Below are 23,270 nucleotides of genomic sequence, written 5' to 3'. Positions count from 1 at the left end.
GGGCTTGTCAGCGTGGCTTGCAACCTATCTTTTTTAATTCTTGCCCTACCTTTTCCATTCTTCTCAGCTTAATGTACCTGATTCTATGAGCCATGGGCTCACTTTTTGAATGAATGTTATGAATTTCTCCAGAGCATCATAATAAACTGCAATACCCTTTGTTTTTAAAGCTTTCTTAAGAATCTGAATATATATGCTCTGTTCCTCAGATTCAGTTTGACCCATGATTACCCGCTCCCAATCTGACAGCCTTTCTGTCAGACAAGTCTGCAACACTGAGCAGGAGCCTAGCTCAAAATGCCAAGAAATAATAAGTGATGATTACCCACCATCTGCCCCACGCTAGGCACCAAATCCCCACAGACCAGCTTCAGGAACCAGTGCGGAGGAGAGAAGAGAAAGTCTTGGTGGATCCATGGTAGGGAGAATTGAGCAAGCGATGAACAGCTGGTTAAGGGAAACCAACTAGCTATAGTAACTAGTTGTTGAGGAGAGCTTGAGGAACAGAGGAAAAAAGAAATATTGAGACCCAGGAACATGCAGTACAAACTGAAAGATCTTATAGCCCAGGAGAACTTTTTTTCTTCTTTCCTTGTTGGTTACTTGCTTACTTTTCTGTCTCTGTTACTCCTTGGGCCAATCCCAGTACTTTATTTAAAGTGAAGTTCAATTTTTCATTACAGATTGCATTAAACAGTTCTGTATAACCTACAATAAGGCATACATCAAAAATCAATTTCCAAGCAATGGTCAGCATGACCTGATTAAACAATACTCAGGAAGGCTTAATCATAAATTTCCCTGGGCTAAAGCCATTGTGTTTACATGACTGTCATAGCAACATAAGTTGAACTAAATATTTTAACACAGTGATTTGACTTATGTCCAGTCCCAAACCACCAGGTGTGCTATCCAAGCCTAGGCTAACTGCCAAGGGGTGCATGATTCTAAAATATCTGTGAAGCATGACATTCCAAGCCCACCTTCTATTGCTCTCAAAGCAGATTCTAAAGAAACTTTTCTACAGCTAACAATATCTAGACAGGTACTGTTATGTCAAGGTCCTAACTTTCTTTCAAGCAGTTTCTACTGGACTGCTCACAGTCAGAACCAAAAACTGTCTAATTGTCTTAAGCCTTTGGCCAGATTCCTTCTTTCAACATTCTCTGTAGGAAAAAGTTTTCTCTTTGTGAATTTCATTAGGGCTGAGAAATAGAGAAAAAGACAGTTTTAGGAGAAAACACAGATTTCAATATAGTTTTTAGGCAAAATGGTACCTGGACTAATCATAATATTTAAGAGAATGGTGATCAGCTGTAGGTCTTTGGAACTTTGACAAGAAAAGCCTCAACAGCTAGCTGTTCTGGATGTCTAAAGATACTGCAGAACAGTTGGAGGTCTCTGGAACTTTGTCAAGCAAAGCCTCTACATCTTGTCTTTATGTCTCTGACACTGTCATTTGTGTCTGCTTAAAAAAAAAAACCCTGTGTACAGACATTCTTATATTGTGCTGTGGAAATGTGGGGTTGTATAGTAATATTTTTTTGTTACATCAAACTGGTTTCTGAGAGTCTATGTCTCAAAATTTTAGTTGGAATTAATAACTATTGAAATATATATATGAATGAAATAATGAATGGAATACTTACTTGCTTGTTCTGATATGGGAAGAGAGAATGACTAGTTGAGGACACAAGGAAGCACAAAATGTGGTTCCTTTCATTGAAGAACAGATCTCAGACAGAGAAGATGGCTCAGAGGTTAAGAGCACTGGCTATTCTTCCAAAGGTCCTGAGTTCAATTCCCAGCAACCACATGATGGCTTATAGCTATCTATAATGAGATCTGGTGCCCTATTCTGTCCTGTAGGCACACATGCAGATAGAATACTGTATAAACAATAAATAAATAAATAAAAATTTTAAAGATTGAAAAGAACAGATAATTTCCAGTTTTTTAATCACTAAAGATTAGGCAAACAAACACACAACATGGAGTCTGCTTTGTGCTGGTCAACTGCACTTCAGTAGAAAACCTGCCCTCAAGTTGTCACTCCACTGAAGAAAACTTGTGTTTCTCTTTTCCAGAAGCTTTAATTGCAAGATTTCTTGGCTAGGGGTAGGATTTTGTGCCGCTTCCTTCTCTATGCTTGAATTTTTATCCCGCTTGACTTGTATAGTCTTTGTGAGTTCACATGTATATATTAGCTCTGCTGTGTCTGGAAAATGCTGTTTTCTTAGTGTCATCCATCACCTCTGGCTTTTATAATTGTTGTTGACCAGCATTCAAATATATGAGCTAATGGGGGCTGTTCTTATCCAACCATCACAGCAGCCTTATAGAAAACTGCCTCCTTCTTCCCATCAGAAAAGGAAAAGTTTTCTAACGAGGTTTTATAGTTTATCCATGGTCAAACTCAGACCCGGCACCAGAGCCAATTTGTTTTCAATGGCAGAGTTTTGTTTTATTTACTTATTTTAAGGTGTTTCTTTTATGTGTATTGGTGTTTTGTCTTCATGTTTATCTGTGTACTACATCTGCATGGTGTCCTGCAGGAGCTGGAAAAAGGTGTTGAATTCCCTGGGCCTGACGTTACAGATGGTTGTGAGCTTTGGGATGGGGCCTCTGGAAGGCCAGCCATTGCTCCTAGTCTATGAGCCACCTCTCCAGCTTTATATATTTTTTTTTGATAGGGTCACATATGCTAGATATTATAGCCTGGTCACATACCTCATTATATAACCCAAGCTAACCTGGAACTCCTGATCCTTCTGACTCCAGTTCTGGGGCATAGGATTACAACTGCGTGCCACACCCAGCTCAGTACCACCATGGTTTTTTGGGGGTGGGGGTTGCATCTCTGAACTACATAAACCTCTGCCCTTAGCCCCATTTGTGTGAGGGTTGTAGATGTCAGATCCATATGTTAAGCTTTTAGGTTAAACCAGCAAGCCTGATTTTCAGACAAGCCAGAAGAAATGCTGCGGCTTCCTCTCTGCCATTTGCCTCCAGGACATCACAAAGAGAGTGGGAGGGCATAGGAGCTGGAGTCTCTCTTGAACTGTTGCCCACTCTTATTTCTCAATTCACTTCTTAGAGAAAGGCTGAGTTAAAATTGTCCTCTTACTATTGTTCCAATGGTGAAAAACTGTTTGACATACTACAGAACTGCTTTTGACAACTTATTTCTTTTAAACAGAATTAAAAAAAAACCAAACTATTAGGCCAGTGGTGGTGGCACACGTCTTTAATCTCAGCACTTGGAATGTAGAAGCAGGCAGATCTCTGAGTTCAAGGCCAGCCTGGTCTATGTAACAAGTTCCAGAATACCCAGGGCTACACAGAGAAACCTTGCCTCAAAACCCACAAAACCTATTATTAAATTAAGCTTTATTTCAAATTCTGTATGAAAATGATTTTAGTTAAGTACTTTCAGAAGTTGGCTATTAACTTTTTTTGTTGTTTTGTTTTGTGTTGCTTTTGAGACAGGGTCTCACTATATAGCCCTGGCTGGCTGTGAGCTTGCTATGTAGACTAGTTTGGCCTGGACATCATGGAGATCTGCCTGCCTCTGTCTCCCAAGTGCAGGATGAAGTGTGCCCCACCACCTGGTACAACTTTCATTTGGTTTTCAATAAGGCTGTAGGCTTCCTATCTCTACTCTGATTGCTACTGTGCAATCACTTTCAGAACACTCACCTGTGTTCCCCAGTAATTATCCACAGCTGTCAAAACACTGTTTGAACTCCCATGTATTGATTTCACATTTTGGACAACCTCATTCTTTGTTTAGATATGAAAAATTCAAACTTTTGCTTATTTAAACATTTTTAATACATACTTGTCTTATTCTTATGTGTCTGGGTCTTTTGCCTGAATGCTCATATGTGCGGAATGTTGATGCCTCAGCCCGAGGAGGCCAGACGAGAGCCTTGGAGTGACTATCACTGGAATTATGCATAGTTGTGAGCTGCCATGTGGGTCCTGGGGACTGAACCTGGATCTTCTGCAAAAGTAGCCAGTGTTCTTACCCACTGAGCCATTTCTCCAGGCCCAAGATATGGAACATTTGAATTTTAAATTTCTGAATCTATTCTGCCTATCTACCATAATATTTTTGCTACCTTTTCATTACAGTTATGTCAAGATTTTTGGTTACGTTAATTTTTAGTGTTTATGTTGACATGCAAAATGGTTAGTGTTTAGTCTCTTAGTGTTCTGTGGTGTCCTTTTTTTGTCTAATAATTTAACTTCAGAAATACAAAATCTTCTCCCATTAATTGGAACACAAGTTCAGTTAGAATTTATAAATACTTGTTTGAGTTTGAAATAATATATTTTCATTTTAAACACAGCTGTAATGTTAACATATAAAAATTAATACTATTCTATAAAACATAATGATACTAAATGCAAATGCAAATACAATGGTTAGAACTGGTCATATTCATTATTCACAGTAAGACCAGTGTAAACATATACAAATAATTACTATGAGGGTATAGCTCTCTGATACAGCGAACTTTCCATAGCCACAGAGAGCCCTGAGTTTCATCCCTTTGAATCCCACAGGAAATTAATACTTGGGAAGGGATGACACGAATCGCAAATTCTGGATCATGTAGCTCGAGTTGAGCTGCTTCTGTGATGTTGCCAGGATCTCATTTTGGACTCCTTTCAGCTCCCTGGTTCTCATAAGCTCCGTCCAAAGAATTCAAAGGAGACAAAAAGCAGAATGCTGAAGAGGAACTGGGTTTCCTGCAGTGACTCTCACAGGCGATGACCAAGGGACCCTGGAGGATAGGGAACACTCTGAAGGGTGGGGGTGGACAGTGGCCAAGGAGGTCATTGTGCCAACCTACATCTTTGGGTAGTCTTCATGTGACTTCTAAACTTTTTAGGACAGGGAACGTCTCCTGAGGTAATTGAGAGATACATTTGGATTAACTCTCATAGAAGAGCACTTGGGTTTTTGTTGTTGTTTTGTTTTTTAATAGAGGAGTCTCAAATAGCCCAAGTGGGCCTGGATCTCACTCTACATTCTTAGACTGCGGATCCTCCTCCCTCTGCCTCGGGAGTGCTTGGATTATGGGTGTTCGACACCTTCATTGGCCTGTTCTTGTTCTTTAGCAGAAAGCCTCAGGCTAGATAGTAATCTTAACTATATATGCTATTCTGGATGTGGGACCAGAACGCCGTGCAACAGGAGGGGCCAGTCTGGAGCAAGAGTGAGGTCTAGACATGTCCAAACCCTGGAAATCTAGTCCTGAGATGGGCAGTAGGACCATCCCCTCCTTGCTCTGGGCCTGCATGTCCAGGTGCCACCTGTTGGCCAGGTTTCATGTTAAACCTCCTCCCTGCTTAGAAGGACAGGTCCTGCTAGCACCAGGAATTCCTCTTCATGCAAATGGAGCGTCTCTGGCACTGGGGCACAGCCAGTAATGATTACTTGCCCCAAATACCGCTACCCACTCCCCAAGGTTTACATAGCTCTTAATCACCCTCAATAAAGAGAGCTGTTTCATCGATAACGCACCATCCCACTAAGCTTCATTGCTTCTAGCACCTGGATACCCCAAGGGCAAAGCAGACCCAGGCCAGTATCTGGTTAGTTAAGAATGGCAGGTCTCCACACAGAGATAAGCTCAGATGCCACACTTTGCACCAGTAATCAGAGTTCTTCAGTTTTAGTTCCTGCCTTTGGCAATAGTTAATTTTCAGGTGTGGAAACCAGCCTCAGTGACCTGTAAGCCTGCTAACATCTCACGGGGCTACCTAACAAGGAGACAGTAGGCAGAATGTAATAGTTTGGGATCAGCTTTAGGTAGGGCAGCCAGAACCAGTATGGGTCAGAGACTTAATGTAAAACAATACATTTACCAGACTGGGAATTTTAATCACAGGTAGAACATGTGTCTAGCAGGCACAAGCCCTTGGCCTCACCAAGATTCTCTTAGCGCACTACCAAAAACAAAACAGAAAAATACCTAACTTGCCTTGGGCTGGGAGCTCTGGCTGCTGTGCCGAGGTCAGTGGCAAGGAGGTCATCCCAGTATCCCAGGGCTGTGGTGGTGGCAGTGCAGGTTAGAAGTCAAGCCAGGAGACACCCAGAGACACACTGCGTGGGTGGGAAAGACACCCATAGAACTGTCCATCCTCCTCTGCACCTCACAGATAAGTGATAAACAGAGCCCCACCTGCTGCCACCTAGCCTGCTGCCACCTAACAACAGCCTGGGAGGAGGAAGACATCCAAAGTTTCGCCCACTGCCATGCAATGGGGCACAGATGGGGAGAGAGGCCCAGAGACCTGCTGCTGTCTCATGGCTCCCGTGGGCGATAGACACACAGATGCTCTCCTGTTACCACGTAGTGCAGGAGTGGGGAGATGTCTATAGAATGGCCAGCCAAGCCACACGGGCAGGCTGTGGACACCTAGAGGCCCACTTGCTGCCACGCCACACTACAGGTACAGAGGAGGTCACCCAGAGACCCGACAGCTTGTGGCTCAGCCGCAGCGGAGCCACTATAATGTGCAAATATGTGGTAGACAGATGGGAGAGAAAGAAATGGAACAGTTTGAGCATTATTAAGGGAGATAGAACTGGAGACATGAGGGTAGAGACGGGCAGCCTATTGTGAATAGCCAGCACCATCACATGAACCCATGTGAAATCCCGGCCCATGCTGCTGCTGAGGGCCAAATCTGGGTCTGTGGCTCATATGACCACTAGAGATCAGGGGGATGTCCCTGGTCTGGGCAGTCTCCTGGGACCACGTGTATGTCCAGGGTTTGTGCAGAGGTGGTCCTGCTCCTCACTGCTGTGCTACTAGCTCAACCTCTGATCAGCAGCAGCGTTCAGGAAAGCAGGTCCTGCACTTCACCCAGGCAGCACGGTAGAGCTGGCCCTAGTGGAGGGGACACAAGGGAGGATGAGAGGGACAGTGGGAGCTGGCTCCACCACTCCTCTTCCTTGAGATGGCGTGGATGTTGAGGTGATGCTCTCTACCCACTCATCTCTCCTCATCTGTGGTAGTTTGGAGGGAGAGATTGCGACCCCTCCCAGCTCCCTCCTCCTCCCAGTGATGAGAGCAAGAGAGCTAGCCTTGCTCCTCACTGGTGGGAGAGTGGGACCTGCATCTTGCCCTGATAGAAAAAGCCGGGGTGAGCCAGCCCCAGAGATGTGGGAGTGGGGAAAGCCAGATGAGCATCTTGTAGGCTGCAGCACTTGGAGGAGTGGGTGCCTATGAGATGGCCCTAAGGTCATGATAGCGGGAGAGCTGACCCCGCCTCCTGCTGATGGCAGCATTGGGTGGCCTAACCTGAGCAGTGCTGGAAAGCTCTGGTGGTGCGGATCAAGAAGAACCAGTGGGCTGACCGGCTGAGCTGTACCACCCAGGTCCAGATCCAGGGTTTTGATTTGGCCCGTCCCAAAATCTGCATCTTTTGTGAACTGTTTGGGCAAATGTAAGGGCTAGTCCTGCTGATCCAAAGCTGCATGATCTCCATGACACAGGGCAACAACAGTTTAATGGGGAGGAGTCCCAGTCTGGAGCCAATATTGATGGTGTCACAGAAGCTAGAGACCTCAAACCATACGAATGACTCATTGCGAAAAACATTCTCAAGAAACTATGTGTGGACAGAGGGGTGTACTGTGGGACACACTGTGACACACTGCAGCTTCCACAACAAGGTGTTTTCTATGTTTTGTTTATTTTTGTTTGCTTGCTTGTGTGTTTTTATTTTGGGAAGGAGGTTGCCAGGGTGAATACAAGGGATTGGGGAGATGAGTGGGATTGGGGTGCCTGATGTGAAACTCACAAGGAATCAATAAAAAAATTTTTTTAAAACAGAAAAATAAATAATAAAAAGTAGAGCAATGAAATTTGTCATACTACATAGTTCAATGCGCTCACTGCGAACAAAAACCAACCCAGTTCTGAGTAAGAACTACGTTTATTTGGGATTAATCAGGATTAGAATCTGGGAAAACCCATTTTAAAACCACCTTGCAAACAAGCTCCTGTTTTTTGTTTGTTTGTTTTGTTTTGTTTTGTTTTGTTTTAAATGATGATGCACATACTTAAAGCTTAAAATCACAAAGGGTAGGAAGGTTATTGTGCAATTTGCTGGTCAGAAATTATGACTGATTTGAGTTAAATTATTTTTCTTAAAAAAAAAAAAAGGGATTAGGTGTTATCTCAATGTGTCAGTAATTTAGGAGAGCAGGGAGGTTTCACAGGTGGCTAAAGAAAGCTGGTGAAGTGTGGTTTGCCCAGTCTTCAGTTATCATGCATACCACCAGTTCAGAATGTCAGTGTGAGCATAGCCATTTCATTTCCTTTCACTTTTTTTTTTTTGAGATAGTATCTCAGGTAACCAAGGCTGTCTTTTGAACCTTCTGCCTTTACCTCTCAAGTGCTGGTATTACAAGAGTATTTACTCAGCATTTTCAGCACTCTCAAACCAATGCTGCGTGCCTTTTTCCTTTTCTCCTTGCCATACATATAGAATGCTCTTGAAGTGACAAGATAACATACTACAGAAAACGGACTAGAGGTTGTCCAAGGCTAGGAAGAGGATGAAGGGAGAGACATAGTGTAGTAATAAACATGCATTATGAGGGGTGCTTGTCACACAGGGTTACCCTGGACCTTCATTTTGTTAAGGTAAGCCTCTTGGCTGCAATAATGAGCTCTGGTTTCACAAGGTGCTGGTTATCACCTGGGAAACACTGGGTAAAAGGTCTGTGATTTATATCTCATTAACAGGCACTTAGAAATTGCTTTTGCTAATGTTCTCTTTAAAAATTCTTTTCTTGGACCCATAGGTGATTAAAAATCAAGATAAATACTGAGATGTCTGTATTGTGTCTTTGCTTTGGGCCAGACCCTTGCTTGATTCTGAATAGGCATCTTAACCACTCATGGAGTATCTGTCTGTCTAAGCTATTTCACATTACCTTCCCCCACTGTGAGTGTGTGTGTGTGTGTGTGTGTGTGTGTGTGTGTGCGCGCGCGCAAGTACTTTTAGAACAGAAGGGAGTATGAGATAGCCTGAAGCTGGAATTATGGGCGGGAGCTGCCTGATATGGGTGCTGGGACCTGAACTCAGAGCCTCTGGAATATTTCATGCCCCTTTAAGGCAGAAGGTACAGAGAAGAGTCACTTTCCTAAGCCTGGAGTCAGAGTCCAGCAGCAGCAAAATCTTGCAAATCCTGTTGATGGCAGTTATCCACTAGGAGGAGGAGGCTGTACCCTGAAGCATCAGTAGCTGTTTCCTGAGAACATTCTGTGACTTCCCTCCCACTTTCCACCCTAACAACACCGTCCTGATTGTCTTGCTTGACCAGCACTGAGACACCATTCTTTGAGAACTACAGGTAAAGACTGCTTAATCACACACATGAGACACCACTCTTTGGGAACCACAGCTTAGTAAAGACTGCTTAATGACAACACACCTCCTACCCTTTGCCTCCTCACTTCCTCTGTTTAAACAATGACGCTGTAGTAGCCCAAAGTTTGAGTAGGAATCTCGGAACCCCTTTATTTGTTCTTCATGGTGTGTTGACTAAATCTCTTCTGTAAGCGTTTAATCTGCATATACATTTAGACATTAGGGACAGTATGTGTCAGTATATGCTTTGCTTGTCCACGGAATTCTGTCTTTTAAGACAGAATTTTCTTTTTGTATGTACACTGTACAGGCTTGCTAGTGCCAAACTAAAGGAAACTGAGCCCAGGACAGAGACTTGCATGATTAAGGTGGAAACCTGTTGCTTAAAGTTTGCTTGCTCTGAAATCATGCTTGCCTGCTGTATGCACAAGCACACACGCACACCATTGTTCTGCTATATCCAAATGCAACAGGAAAATTGTAAGTATATTTTTTAATCAGTGGCCCATAACACTTGCTCCTCAGAAACAGAAGCGTTATCTCCAATCCCATTTCCCTAAAAATGATTATGACACCATAACAAAGTATGCAGCCAAAGGCAACTGAAGAAGTTCCAGATTTCTGCTCCCAGTGTCCCAACACACTAAGCCAGCTTTGAGGCACACCACTAGGAAATCCGTCTTGAAGCAGATTTACTTATCTGTGTAGGTAGTCTCTGAAATATAGAAAACACGTAGCCTTAGAGGCTTTCAGGCTGGGCTCAGGCTCTTGGTGTCTTTCCATTTCTGCTTCTTCTGCCAGGCTCTGAGTGAGAGCCACTCCTCTGTGGGCATATGTACCACCTGGCAAATCTAGGGTGCTGCAGTGTGCTGAGGAGCTACTACCAGTGGGCTGGCTGCCCTTGGGGTGCCAGGGGGAAAGTTCTAAATAGTACTTCCAGTTCCTGTATTGGAAAGGGGGAGTTGGGAGACTTTTAACCAGGTCTCGGACTCAGATTTTAGACTCCTCTCTAGCCAGATCCTTTTCCACACACTGAGGCAGCACCTAGTTCCTTTCCATTTTGCCCTTGCCCCCAGACAGGGTCTCTCTCTGTGTAACAGCCCTGGCTGTCCTGGAATGTCATGCAGAATGTAAACCAGGCTGGCCTCGAACTCACAGAGATCTACCTGCCTCTGCCTTCACAGTGCTGGGATTAAAGGTATGGGCCACCATGCCCAGCCCTTTCCATCTTTTTAAGGAACAACTTAATTTTGCTAGTCCCAATTCCTGACCACTAAAAGTGATATTTCCAACTCGTTGGTGTTTGAGCAGTTTTGTTTGCTCGTTTATGTTTGGGTTGGACCCCCCGACGTGTTTACCAAGGTCTTCCCTCCTCCTGGCCAAGGGAGCTATGATGAGCTACACCCATCTCCTGTGATGTTAAGCTATAAATGTAGCTGTTGCTTTGTGAAACAGACTGTCTGCATCTCTTTTCTTGGGATGGCAATCCTAACCAGAATCAATCCTTCATCCTGCCTCGGTTAATTTCATTCTTGGTCACCACGGGTCCAGAAGGTGTCTGTGTGCTTCGGTTTGTTGCAGAATGCCATCTTTCCTCAACAGCCTGTCCCCACAGGCCATTTACCCCTCACAGCACCAGTTCCTACACAAAGCGCATCCCAGTTTTCCTTCCCTTTACAGCAAAGATCCTTTAAAGCATACACCATCTTACTCAACCTGCTCCCCCTACCCCCAGCCCTGATCCTTTGGGGACCTAATTCAGGGTTTCCCCCTCACCTTCATTAAAGTATCCCCGCAGCTAAATCAATGATCAATTCTTAGCTGACTCATGGGTAATAATGTACTTGAACCCCACTTTCTAGTTTAAACTCCCTCCTCCTCTCCCCATGTCCCCCCCCCCTTTATAGAGCTGGGGATTGAATCCAAGACCCAGTGCATGCAAGTCCGTACCTACATCCTCTACCACTGAGCAAACTCTCCAGCCCCTAATATTTCCCTTCAGGTGGCTTTGAGGAGGCCACCTTCACCTGATTGGTTACCTTCCTTTCTGAGGTTCTTGGTTCTCACCTTCCGCTGCTGGTTCTTGTTTGTTTGCTTTGTTTTGGGCTTGTTTTTTTTTTTTTTTTTGGTGGGGGGCTTTTCTTTCGTGGGTAGAGGGTTGAGAGAGGGGCTCACTGTGTAGCTCAGATTGCTCCCATACCTTTAGTGCTTCTCTCCCGTGGCAGCTGCCCAAACACTGAGCATGACCAAGCACTCACAGCCCTTGCTTTTTTCTTTATTAACTTGGTATCTCAGGTCTCAGTCCTGGGGACTCTCTATCTTCACTTACCCTTCGAAAATCTCTGTATATGGCTTTACATTTATCAGTACCATTGTGTGTGTGTGTGTGTGTGTGTGTGTGTGTGTGTGTGTGCGCGCGCGCGCGCGCACGCGCTCAGGGCTTAAAAGTTCAGTCTTATGCCGGGCGGTGGTGATGCATGCCTTTAATCCCAGCACTCGGGAGGCAGAGGCAGGCAGATCACTGTGAGTTTGAGGCCAGCCTGGTCTACATAGTTACTCCAGGACAGCCAAGATAACATAGAGAAACCCTGTTGCAAAAAAGCAAAAAAGCAAAAAAAAAAAAAAAAAAAGTCCAAGTCTTAGCCCTCCCTCCCCACCCCCACCCTCCCCCACCCCCCCCACCTTCTCCCAGCCCCCAACCCCCCACCCTCTACCCCCCCCCCGACCCCCGTTGCACATAAGAAAACTATGTTCTGGCAGCCATTCCTACATAGTCAGTGATGACTCAACCTTTCCACTTTTCCCAAGGGGGGAAAATGCCTTGGGGTCATCCTCTTACTTCACAATCAACCAATTAGTAAGCCCCTACCTCTGGCACATGTACATTCCTCCCACACTGGTCCAACCCACCATGAATTCTCACTTCACTGCCAGAAAGCCTTGTTTCCTTCTAACTTTGCCCCTGGCATTTTAGACTGTGTTAATATGAAACTCAGAACACATCATTCTTTGGACCAAAACACTCCAGTGCTTGTCTCGGCCCAGAGCAAAACTGAAAGCCCTTCCTTTGATCTCCCAGGTTTTGCATGATTTCGTCTCCTCATTTGCCTGTCTGATCTACCAGCCCTCAGATTCCTCAGTGGTCCTCATGCCTCTGTGGCCTTCTCCAGATCACCAAAGTGTTCCCACCTCAGGGCCTTCCGGCTGAGGTGGTTTTCCGTTCTGTATCGAAGCGACTCACTTCTTTACTTCTTAAGGCTCCTGTGTCGAGACCCTTCCTGACCCCCTGCCTAAAATACTGTCTTATTTTGACACCATCTTCTTCTCTCCTCTCCCCACTCTTCCTGTTCTGTATTTCCCTAAAGAACCTATCACCTAGTAACATGGTCTACATTTTAATGTTGTCCTCTTTGCCATAAGCACAGATGGTTGGCAGCTTTTTCTGTCAATAATGCTGCCTTACCAACATCCAGAACAGTGCTTAGACTAGTAGGTGGGTAATATACTTTACTAAGAGCAGCCAGAAGCAATGTGTCCAGGTCTGCAAATCTTCCAGTGCAAGAGTATTATGAAGCTGTGTGCACTGGCACCTGTCTGTGATCCCAGAACTTGAAGGCCAGTCAGGGCTACGCTTAAGAATTCAGGCAATGGCAATAATAAAACAATAAAAGTGTGGATTATTTAATATTATAAAATTGTAAAGGAAGGCAACAGAAGACTGGAAACTAAAAGGATGGTGAAAAATAGGTTTTTACATGATGAAGAGAAAAGCTGCTGTGTCTGTAAAGTAGTGCTTAGGGTTTTGGATCACGTATCTTGGCTGCGGGGTGTCTGATGCTTGACAAGGGGGGAAGTTCTGGGATGAAGAAGCAGTGTAAGAGGTTCCTGGTTTGGGGATGGAAAGCTGGAGTGGGGGTGGGGCTTGTCAGAAGCTCCACACAGAGATGAGCAAGGCTGGCGGATCTGTGCGCAGGGGTCCTGTACAAACTGGTGCACCAGCCAAGGACATTGCAGTCGGAGAATTCAGACCCCCTGCTCAGATGTAGCCGATGGACAGTTCATCCTCCACATGCAGAAGGGGAGGGGAGAGCGGAGAACTACCTCTGACACATCTCTGGTGCCTGTAATTTGATCACTGCGCTTGGCGGAGAGGCCCCATGGGCACACAGAGCAAGGAGATGCAGGCCATCCAGGTGAGACCTGGTAGGCTGTGGTCAGATGGTGGGGGAGGAGGACCCCATAGGTCAGAGATCTAGGGGAGGAGAATAGGGTTGAAGAGGGAGGGAGGGTGGGAATAAGAAGATAGGAGAGGGGGATTACAATCATGATGTGATATAAATAAATTATGATAAAATATGTATAAAAAGAGTTTCTATCAATGGTCAGAGATAACACCACGGATAATACCGGGCAACAGAGGGAGACAACGTGCTGCAAGAGTCTGAGACAAGGCCGGGCGTGGTGGCGCTCGCCTTTAATCCCAGCACTCGGGAGGCAGAGGCAGGCGGATCGCTGTGAGTTCGAGGCCAGCCTGGTCTACAAAGTGAGTCCAGGACAGCCAAGGTTATACAGAGAGACTCTGTCTCGAAAAACCAAAAAAAAAAAAAAAAAAAAAAAGAGTCTGAGACAATATTCTATTCTTGTCTGTGTATTTTCAGGATGTAACAGGAGAGCATGGAGTCATTTATTGCCCACCTTAGATGAAAGAGGGTGAAATTAGCAGTAAAAATGCAAGTACAGACTATAAGTAAGTAAGAAAGTTATGGGGAAATGAGTTAAAATCATAACTGTAGCCAGGAGTGTTAACCTACACCTTTAATCCAGCACTCAGGAGGCAGAAGCAGGCAGGTCTCTGAGTTTGAGGCCAGAGCTAGTTCCAGGACAGCCAAGGCTAAAGAAACCTTGTCTTGAAAAAAACCATTTAAAACAATCAGTTGTAAATTAAGAAAATGGCCGGGCATGGTGTCACATGCCTTTAATCCCAACACTCAGGAGGCAGAAGCAGGCAGATCTCTGTGAGTTCAAGGCCAGCCTGGTCTACAGAGTGAGTCTAGGACAGCCAAGGCTACACAGAGAAACCTTGTCTCGAAAAAAAGAATTAAGAAAATGACAGAATAGAAAAATTCCATTAGTTGAGTGGATTTCCCAAGGAAATTTTGTCCCGACACACTTCAGGGAAAGCACAAGAGTAGACAGACTGGTCTAGAAAGCAAGCCTAGAAAAGAGATTTTTAAAAATATGCAAGCCTTCAGCCAGGGAAGGCAATTTTGGGGGGGAAATCATTCACCTCGGTACTTCATCCAGTGTCAAACTTTCAACTGTTTAGTACCAAAATCAAAGGAAAAGTGTAGTAAGAGCCATAGTTAAAGTGCAAGGAGGAGGTGGCCTGGAAAATTCAGTCTGGCCCAGAAAGAGATCAGTAATGATGGCACCGCCTGCTTCTGTGGGAAGCTAGCCTGCTGGTGGATTGAGCCCTCAGGCTACCCTGGACAAAGTATAAATCATGCTGTCAGAATTTGAAACAGCTTTCCTCCACCCACGAGGTCCTGCACCCACAGGCCGAGAAAAAGGGCACCAACCACAGGTGTCTGGCCACCTGGGCTCAGCCTGCCCCGTGGGCGTGGGGACACGAGGCTGCAGACAGCGGTGGGGGAAAAGGCTCCGCGGTGCTGTGGCTGCTGGCTGACAGAGAATTAGCTTCGACAAGGGACCAGTCCAGTAAGGCACCAGCATCTCCTCCTCGAGGACCTTGATACACTGCAGGTCTTCGAGGGAGAGTGTGTATGCCAAGCACGTGGCGTGTGCAGGACAGGAGGCTGGGCCCTGGCTTGTGGCTACCGGCGTGAGCTGAGGCACCGTAGCAGTGCAGGTCTCTGTGATGCTTTAGGAATAGGCTCTGGGAACGCGGGCTGGTGTTCCCCAGACGCGTGTCCTCTGGCCTATGCGAGGCTCCTCTCCACAGTGCACTCTCGCGGTCCCTGGCCTCCAGGTTGCATGCCTCTGCCGGGGGTTATCAGTGAAATCAGCTCACACTGAAAACTGCGCCTGTGGGCTCTCTTTCAGGTTCTCTTAGCTTTGTGAACGCTCTTCTCCTCGGAAAGCTCGCCAGAGCATCCGCTGTCGTTTCCTAGCACCCAAACCCTGCTCTGTGCTCTGGCAACACTTCCTTACAATCTTTGTTTTCTTTAATTTTTGGTTGGTTTTGTTTTGTTTGTTTTAATTTTCGTGTGACTTCCCAAACTTTTACTCATTTCCAACTTGCCTAGATGTAGATGCTTTACTAATGTTAGCAACTTAGCAATTGCTCACAAATACTTACGGAAGTGGTGTTGTTGATCTGAATGTAGAAGAGTGATTGCTACAGGTGTGTGTGTGTGTGTGTGTGTGTGTGTGTGTGTGTGTGTGTGTGTGTGTAAAAGGAGGCTGGATTTGAAACGTTTTGCTTCTGCTTAGTAATATGTAGATAGTAAGTTCATATTAATTAAACTATGCTTAAACTTTTTTAAAAAGTGGAACTTCAAGTGTTTTAATTAGGAAACTTTGTTGAGCCCAGGCACTGCTGTGGGTGCAGGTGTCACCCACGCCCTGGAAACAGCAGCATTCAGACTCCGCTGAACATGTTCAGTCCACCCTGGCTGGACTCACAAGTTCTTGATGCATTTGCCCCAGAATGAGTGCTATAAAGACATTCTCAACGGGCCATAAAAAATGACAAGATGTGTTCTGGCCATCTATAGGTCGATCCCCAACAGCAGCAGACAAAAGAAAAATTGAGTTGGAGAAAAAGAACTGAGACGTCTGTCCTCCGTCTATTAAGTAGGACAGCACTAGCAGCCTTTCTTTAGCAGCCAAACCACTGTGGAAGCTTCCCAGAAGGTATACTCTTTGTTTATTTTTTTTAAATTTCCTGTGTCTTCCCAAACTCTTACCCATGCCCAGCTCTGCCTAGACATAGACGTTTTACGAATGGTGGCATAAAACCCATCATTTGATGGTTCGTGGGTTGTGAGCCACAGCAAAATGTATACAGTGCCTGAAAGTTCAGCTATGTGGCAAGCATTTCCTGTGGTACACTTCTTCCTGCAGTCGGGGGCCAGGGCTTCACAATGCCGTCATGAGTCTGGTTAGTGCAAAGCCCAGGGACAAATCCTGCTTTCCAACAGGCCACCCTCTCTCTTCCTGCCCTTCTCCAAGGAAGGCGTCTTTCAGCTCCCAGCTGCTTCTCCTCTCTACCCCTATGTCTGACCCCTCATTTCTGTCCCATTTAGCATGTGGAGCTTCCTGGAAAGACCTGAACGCATCCTGTGTCTGTCTTCAGCCTTATCCGTGATGGCTTCGATTGACCGTAGCCCATTACCCAGGTTTGTTTCAGACCACCACAGAGCCTCCATTAATGGTATACCTAGGGTCCTCGAAGGAAAGGCTCAAAAAAGTCCCCTTGTGTGCATGTGCATACATGCATATGGCATATATGTGCGTGTTTGTGTGCACGTACCACAGTGCATGTGTGGAGGTCAGAGGACAACTTCAGATGTTACACTTTGACCTCCACCTTGTTTGAGACAGGGTCTCTCATGTCCCTGCCTTCCACTTCCACTAGGAGTGCTGGGATTGGATACATGCCCTGTTACATTTGACATGTCTGGCCTTTACCTGGATTCTGGGACTCTGCAAGCTCTTTACACAATGAGCCATGTCCCTAGATCCTGTTGCTTTCTTTCTTTTCCCTTTCCTCCCTTTCCCTCCTCTGCTGTCCTCTCTTCCTTTCTTCTCGTTTCGTTAGAAACAGGATGGGCTTCATAGTCCAGGCTGAGTTTGAAGCCTTCAGATTCCCTGGGCCTGTTTGATCAACCATCCCGTGCTCCGGAAAGCACATGACTTCCTGTCCTTACAGGCTTAACCAAACTCACTTGAGCCCCTTGCTGCTCGTGATTCGAAAGGTGGGCCTGAAAGTGGAGGGCTCACAGTTCACTCTGGAAGGCTCTCCATTCCGGATCATAGCCGGCACTATCGACTACTTCCGAATACCTAGGCAGTCCTGGAGGGGCAGCTTGAGGAAGATGCAGGCTGGTGGCTTCAACACCCTTACCACGTGAGTTTTAGCTTCTGGTTCTTGTTTCAAGGATTTTTTTTTCAACTGAGTCCTAGCCAAGGCTCCACTTGAACAGTCTTTTTATATTATTATTAAGAAAGATATTTGTTAGCCAAGTTATTAGTGAGGGTTTTCTAAGGGAGCAGGAGTATATGTATACTCACATATCTTTTTATATAGGATTTATTATAGTGGCTTACTGTAGTCTGAGTAGTTAAGCATTGGCTGTCTCCAGATGGAAAATCCAAGGAGTTGGTGATGGGTCAGCCCTTGAGACTGGATGCTTCAGCAGTCCCAGTCTAGTGCTGGAGTTCCAGGGAAGTCCTGGAGAGCTGCTGGCCTTCAGAGTACGCTGGAATCCCAGAAGGAGCCTCAAACTTGTAATCCTCCTGCTTCAGCCTCTTCAGTGTTTGGAATGCATATGCACACACTGGTGACATCACCGTTGAAACATAGGCTTTCTCCCAGTAGATTGAAACTTGCTTCTCTGTAAATATGGAGGAGTCAGCATAGAGGACACGCATGATGGGGGAGGTCCTTACTTTTCTCTCTTCTCCGTGATAGGCATGTTCCTTGGAATCTCCACGAGCCAGCAGTGGGCCAGTTTCATTTCACTGAAAACATTGACCTCATGTATGTGTTTTTACTTTTTTAAAATTATTTTTATTTGTGTGTGTGTGTGTGTGTGTGTGTGTGTGTGTGTGTGTGTGTGTGTGTTTACTTTAGTCTCTTGATTCTGAGATCCAGATAGCGATGTGCCCAGGGGGTTGGATGAAGGAATGGGGTATATAGTTTTGCTTTTTGGTTATTGTTTTTGTTGCTGTTATTGTTGTTTCAAGCCACGGTCTCACCATATAACTGTAGCTGGCCTGGGATTCTGGGATCTGATATGTAGATCAGGCTGGCCGCACACTCACAGAGGTCTGCTTGCCTTTGCTTGAATTGAAAGTGTGTGTTACCAAGCCCCGGCCTCTAATTTTGCTTTAGAAGGCAGCCAAAAGTGTTAGCAGCTTGTTATCTGGCTTGTAGCCTCCTTAAGCCATTGGTGTATGGCTTACACAGGACGTAGCCTGCTGTTACAGTGTGGTCTACACCTTGTTTTAGCCAGCGTCGCACAGTGTGGGTCCACCTCAAAGAACCTGATCGCTCAGTTATAATAGCAGATTTCTGAGCTACAGTTTATAGTTTCTACAACCTGATAGAAGTAGAATAATTGTTTTTTTAAAAAAAACTTACTGACTTCTGGAGTGTTACCATCATCTTAGAGAGGCGGCAGAGAGCAAGGCAAACACATCGTGGCTGTACAGACTCAGCCAGGGACAAGTCAGCAAAGACAACGGCTGTGCGGAAGCCGAGTCAAGTTTCAAGGTCAGGGATGAATGGGACAGGGCTATGTGCAGCAGAGGCCAAGTCAGAGATCAGACAGGATAGTGCACACCAGTCAAGGTGACATTAGGTGCTGGAACAGGTAAGCCTCACACCCTTTTAGAAGTCAAGAGTTAGTTTTATTTAAATAGGACTTTTCTGGCTGGCAAATATTTCTCTTCCAATAAGTAACAATAGGAAGAATTCCGGGTCTTTTTGTCCTAAATCTTCAATAGGATCTTCTAAGTCACTCTCCCTTTGGGTTCTGAGCTCACAAGAGGAAGAAAGAGCAAGAGCGGCCGTGCCAAGTCCTGCTTTGGGAGTGACGTGACTGCTTGCTTTCTCTCCAGAGCTTTTATCACCATGGCATCAGAGGCAGGACTCTGGGTCATTCTGTGTCCAGGCCCCTACATTGGCAGTGACATAGACCTCGGAGGCTTGCCCAGGTGAGTCGTGGTCTGAGGGTCCCTGGCTGGGAAGCACATTCCCCGGGGGTTTATTTCTCCATACATTTTTAAAAAAATCTGCACTATTTTCACTGATAGCTGGTGATGGTGATTGTGCGTATGGTCTTTGAGTCTGGCTGTTTTCTCTCAGTTAATAGTTCCAAAGCTTATGCATGTTGGGGCAGGACTGTCTGCCAAGGGCAGTTTTCCTTCTCCTAGCTGAGTATTTTCCAGTAGATCCAGTCTTTCTATCTTTCATACACACAAACCCAAGCACTTCTAAAGAGCTCTGTAACGCTCTCATTCTAAAATAGAGGTCGATGAGCTTTTCCTGTAAAAGGCCAGATAGTAGTCCCAGCCGAGGTAGGAGGATTGTCACAAATTTGGGGCCATCCTGGGCTACATAGTGAGCCCTAGACTAGTCAGTGCCTCACATAGCAATCCAAAGTCTAGATAGCAAAAATTTGTGGGCTTTCTGAGCCACAGGCAGCCTCTGTAATTAGCCTGAAAACTGCAGTGAAAATATGTGAACAATTGGGTACAATTGTGCCAACCAAACTATTTAATACACAGACAGCAGGTTTGACTTGGCTGTTGGGCTGTAGTTTGGTGAACTCTGTCTTGGCGCATCTTGTGGTGCTGAGTTATTTTTCATTGGCACAGCCTGCTCTTTCTGGACCATACCCTCACATCCCACTGTTCTGTGTGGCTGTGTAAATGTGGCTGCATTTTAGAATTCCTTTGCTGGAACATTTCTTATCACTGTTTCCCATCCGAAGTGTGACGCTCACCTTTTAAATCATAGCTGGTTACTCAAGGATCCGAAAATGAGGCTGCGGACAACTTATAAGGGATTCACCAGAGCAGTGAACCGGTATTTTGATCAGCTGATTTCCAGGGTAGCACAATTCCAGGTAAATCTGCCGTCATTTCCACAGGTAAGGGTAGTGCTTTCCAGATAGGTTTCTGGGATAGTGCCCGCTGCTTTCTGCACTCCGAGAAACAGGGAGCACATGTTTTCTCTTGCGTATTAGCAACCAGGAATTCCTGTTTCTTATCTAAGAAATCTTCTGGCTTTATTCTTTAATCGTCCTGGTGGTGCATGCTGTAATCCCTGCCTCTGGCAGTAGAAGTGAAAGGATCCAGCCTGGGCTACATACTGAGATTGTGTCTCAAAGAGGGGCTGGGCTCTGGATCCAATTACTCTCCTTTTGCCTTCTGCCCCAACTGCTCAATTTGGATCTGCCCTTCCACTATCAGGACACTTGGAAGAACGTTCTGTGTGTCTTTGCTTGCGTTTTCTGGCTATTAGCTTGTGCTCAGGATTGCCAGACATTAGAGTTAATGATTATTCTCCCAAGCTCTCACAGGCAGCTACATGCCACTGCATTGCAAACAGTGCTTCAGAGGATCCCTGGGTAGAGGTCACGGTCTCTCAACTCAGAAGCCTAGAAAGGAGTAGAGCTAGAATTACAGTGGTTCAAATGAGGGCTTTTCTATCTATCCATCATCTATCTATCTATCTATCTATCTATCTATCTATCTATCTATCATCTATCTATCGTGTGAGATGAAACTCAGGTCACCAGGCTTTGTGGTAAGTTCTTTTGCCTGAAGAGCCATCTTAACCAGCCCCACTTTGAGTCTTTTGTATTTATTTTTATCTTATGCATATTCATGTTTTACACGTATGTACATGAATACATGAACTAGAGTTACAAAGAGTTGTGAGCTTCCACGGGTTTCTGGGAACCGAACCCAGGTCCTCAGGAAGAGTAGCCAGTACCCTTAACCTCTGAGCCATCTCTCCAGACCCCCCCCCCCATCCCAACGATATTTTCAGCTTAGGATGGGACAGAACAGCACCTTAGGTTGAAGAACGTCTATACTAGGTAGAAAATGAGCGGAAAGCAGCAAATATTTAATGACCTCTATTAGGTATCAAGCTTTGCACTAGGAAATCAGCTCTTGCCCAACTTTCCCTCACAGTGATAGTTTTAGATTAGCATACCCTGAATGGGGGCAATGCCAAAGCTTGTTTATATGTCTGGAGGAATGCTTCCCAAGGTTGAACGTGTTGGGAATAGACTATAATTACTCAGGAAGCTATTAAAGCTCATAAGTGACCAAAACGACACAAACCAGGACACACTTTGGAGATGGGAGAGATGGTCCTTTTCAGAGACACCATAGCCATAGCCACATGTGGCTGCTCACCTTAATTTAAATGAAATAACACATCAAGTTTCCGGTGCACAGTCTCCTCCTTCACTGCACCAGTGACAAATAGCTATTCTGTGGGCAGTACACAAACAGAGCCTCAGGTCAGGAATGTAGCTCCATTGGTAAAGTGTTTGTTTATCACAGAAGCTCTGGGTTCAATCCTCAGTCTCTCAGAAGCCAGTGTGGTGCTCCAGCCCTTTAGCCTCAGGCCATTTCTGGTCCTGACAGCTTGGACCTTCCTCTGCTTCTGCTGTATTCTTCATTGGAGAGATAAGGAGCAAAGGGAAAAGGATGGATTTAAAAGTCTGTCAGGGTTCATCAGCTAGGGGCATGCAGTTTAAAGGCCAAAACATACCTTTAGTCTACACCCCCTGCCACAAGGAAGGGATCGAGTGTTCGTTGCTTGCTCGGTATCTTCCTGTTCAACTCTGTCTGTCTCAACCTTTTCCTCAGTCACATACTTCAGTCATAAGTTTACACAGCCCAGGATGCTCCCCTTTTGCTCCCTATGTCACGGGCATGGAGTTGAATTCCTTATGGTATTTCCCCGCCCCACCCCAACGTGCCAGGAGAGGCACCTTGTGGCTGTACCACATGTTCCTGAAGGGAGTTTGAAGAAATATTTTATGAGTTTGGTTGTGAAGGTGAAGAAGGCAAGATGGTGATACCTAGAGGGGCTGGTGGTCCAGGCAAGTTCATTATAACATAGGGCCTTAAGGGATTTTAAAGGACAACGAGAAGGATGAAGATGCTGAAGGCAGTGATGCCTCTAACTGCAAAGCTCTTGAGAGATGGGAAAGGTGACTATGGAAGTTTGAGACCTTGTGATTAACACACTAAATTATGGGGAAATGGTAATTAATTAGCAGACTTTTTTTTTTTGCAGACATTTTTTAAAGGAACTATTTTGGATGCGTTTGGCTTCCCACACAGAGCCACTGACGTTGAGTGAGAGAAATGGCCAGGATGGTGGTTCATTCTGGGTTGAGAGTGATGTTGTTAATGTGTGTGCCCGGTATTCAGAAAATCCATTTTTTTCCTACCACTGTCTCACTCTCACATTCTCATCTCCTTGAACCTCAGTATAAAAGAGGAGGCCCTATCATTGCCGTGCAAGTCGAGAATGAATATGGTTCCTACTACATGGATAAAAAATATATGGCATATGTAAAAACGGTAAGTGCTCCTTTAATTTTGCCCTGCTTCTTGTACTGTGTTACACTGTGGAACAATCACATCCTGTGTACCTGCTGCTTGCCTGGAACTGTGAGGTCTGAGGATGAATGGGGTCCAGGTTTAGTCTCACATTAAGGGTATATTCTGGACAGAGGCCTGGAAATAACACACATGGCTCTAATATAAGGTCGAGATCCACACTTGGACAGCTTTCTTTTGATTGACATTTACTACGTGTTCTTCCATTCTTTTACTTTCAGATGCATCTGCCTACTTAGGATACTTACAAGTAGCATGCAATGCACAAGATCAGATCTGTTGTTGAGCTGGGAGTGGTGAAGGTGGGTGGGTGGGGCAACAGTTAACGATCAGCCTCAGCTACCCAGTAAGTCTGAGGTCAGCCTGGGTGACATGAGACCCTGTCTCTCTCTCTCTCTCTCTCTCTCCCTACGCTGATGTGATAAAGTATTCTAACAGTTTAAGGGAGAAAGGGCTTGCTTCTTTTTAGCTCACTATTCAAGGTACCGTGCATCATTTTGGGGGAAGTCAAAGCCGCCGGAGCTTGA

At 45.4% G+C, this 23,270-nt stretch overlaps 1 protein-coding gene across 1 annotated transcript in view; it reads left to right on the top strand.

The window, feature by feature from the left end:
- Positions 1 to 23,270, top strand: part of LOC311598413 (beta-galactosidase-1-like protein 2) — a gene marked incomplete at its 3' end in the record, with an annotated part of 37,069 nt that overhangs the window by 8,613 nt on the left and 5,186 nt on the right. The window contains exons 2-8 of the mRNA XM_084783465.1: positions 16,140 to 16,278; positions 16,671 to 16,763; positions 17,297 to 17,494; positions 18,059 to 18,127; positions 19,210 to 19,305; positions 20,111 to 20,219; positions 22,612 to 22,704. Of these exons, the coding sequence (XP_084639591.1) occupies positions 16,672 to 16,763; positions 17,297 to 17,494; positions 18,059 to 18,127; positions 19,210 to 19,305; positions 20,111 to 20,219; positions 22,612 to 22,704 (657 nt within the window). The 5' untranslated portion in view covers positions 16,140 to 16,278; position 16,671. The remainder of the gene's footprint in view (positions 1 to 16,139; positions 16,279 to 16,670; positions 16,764 to 17,296; positions 17,495 to 18,058; positions 18,128 to 19,209; positions 19,306 to 20,110; positions 20,220 to 22,611; positions 22,705 to 23,270) is intronic.

Source organism: Acomys minous (genome assembly GCF_964271855.1).
Source record: "Acomys minous genome assembly, chromosome: 5".
Classification (NCBI taxonomy): domain Eukaryota; kingdom Metazoa; phylum Chordata; class Mammalia; order Rodentia; family Muridae; genus Acomys; species Acomys minous.
The sequence above is the reverse complement of the archived record's forward strand: the minus strand, read 5'-3'. Positions and strand labels throughout refer to the sequence as shown.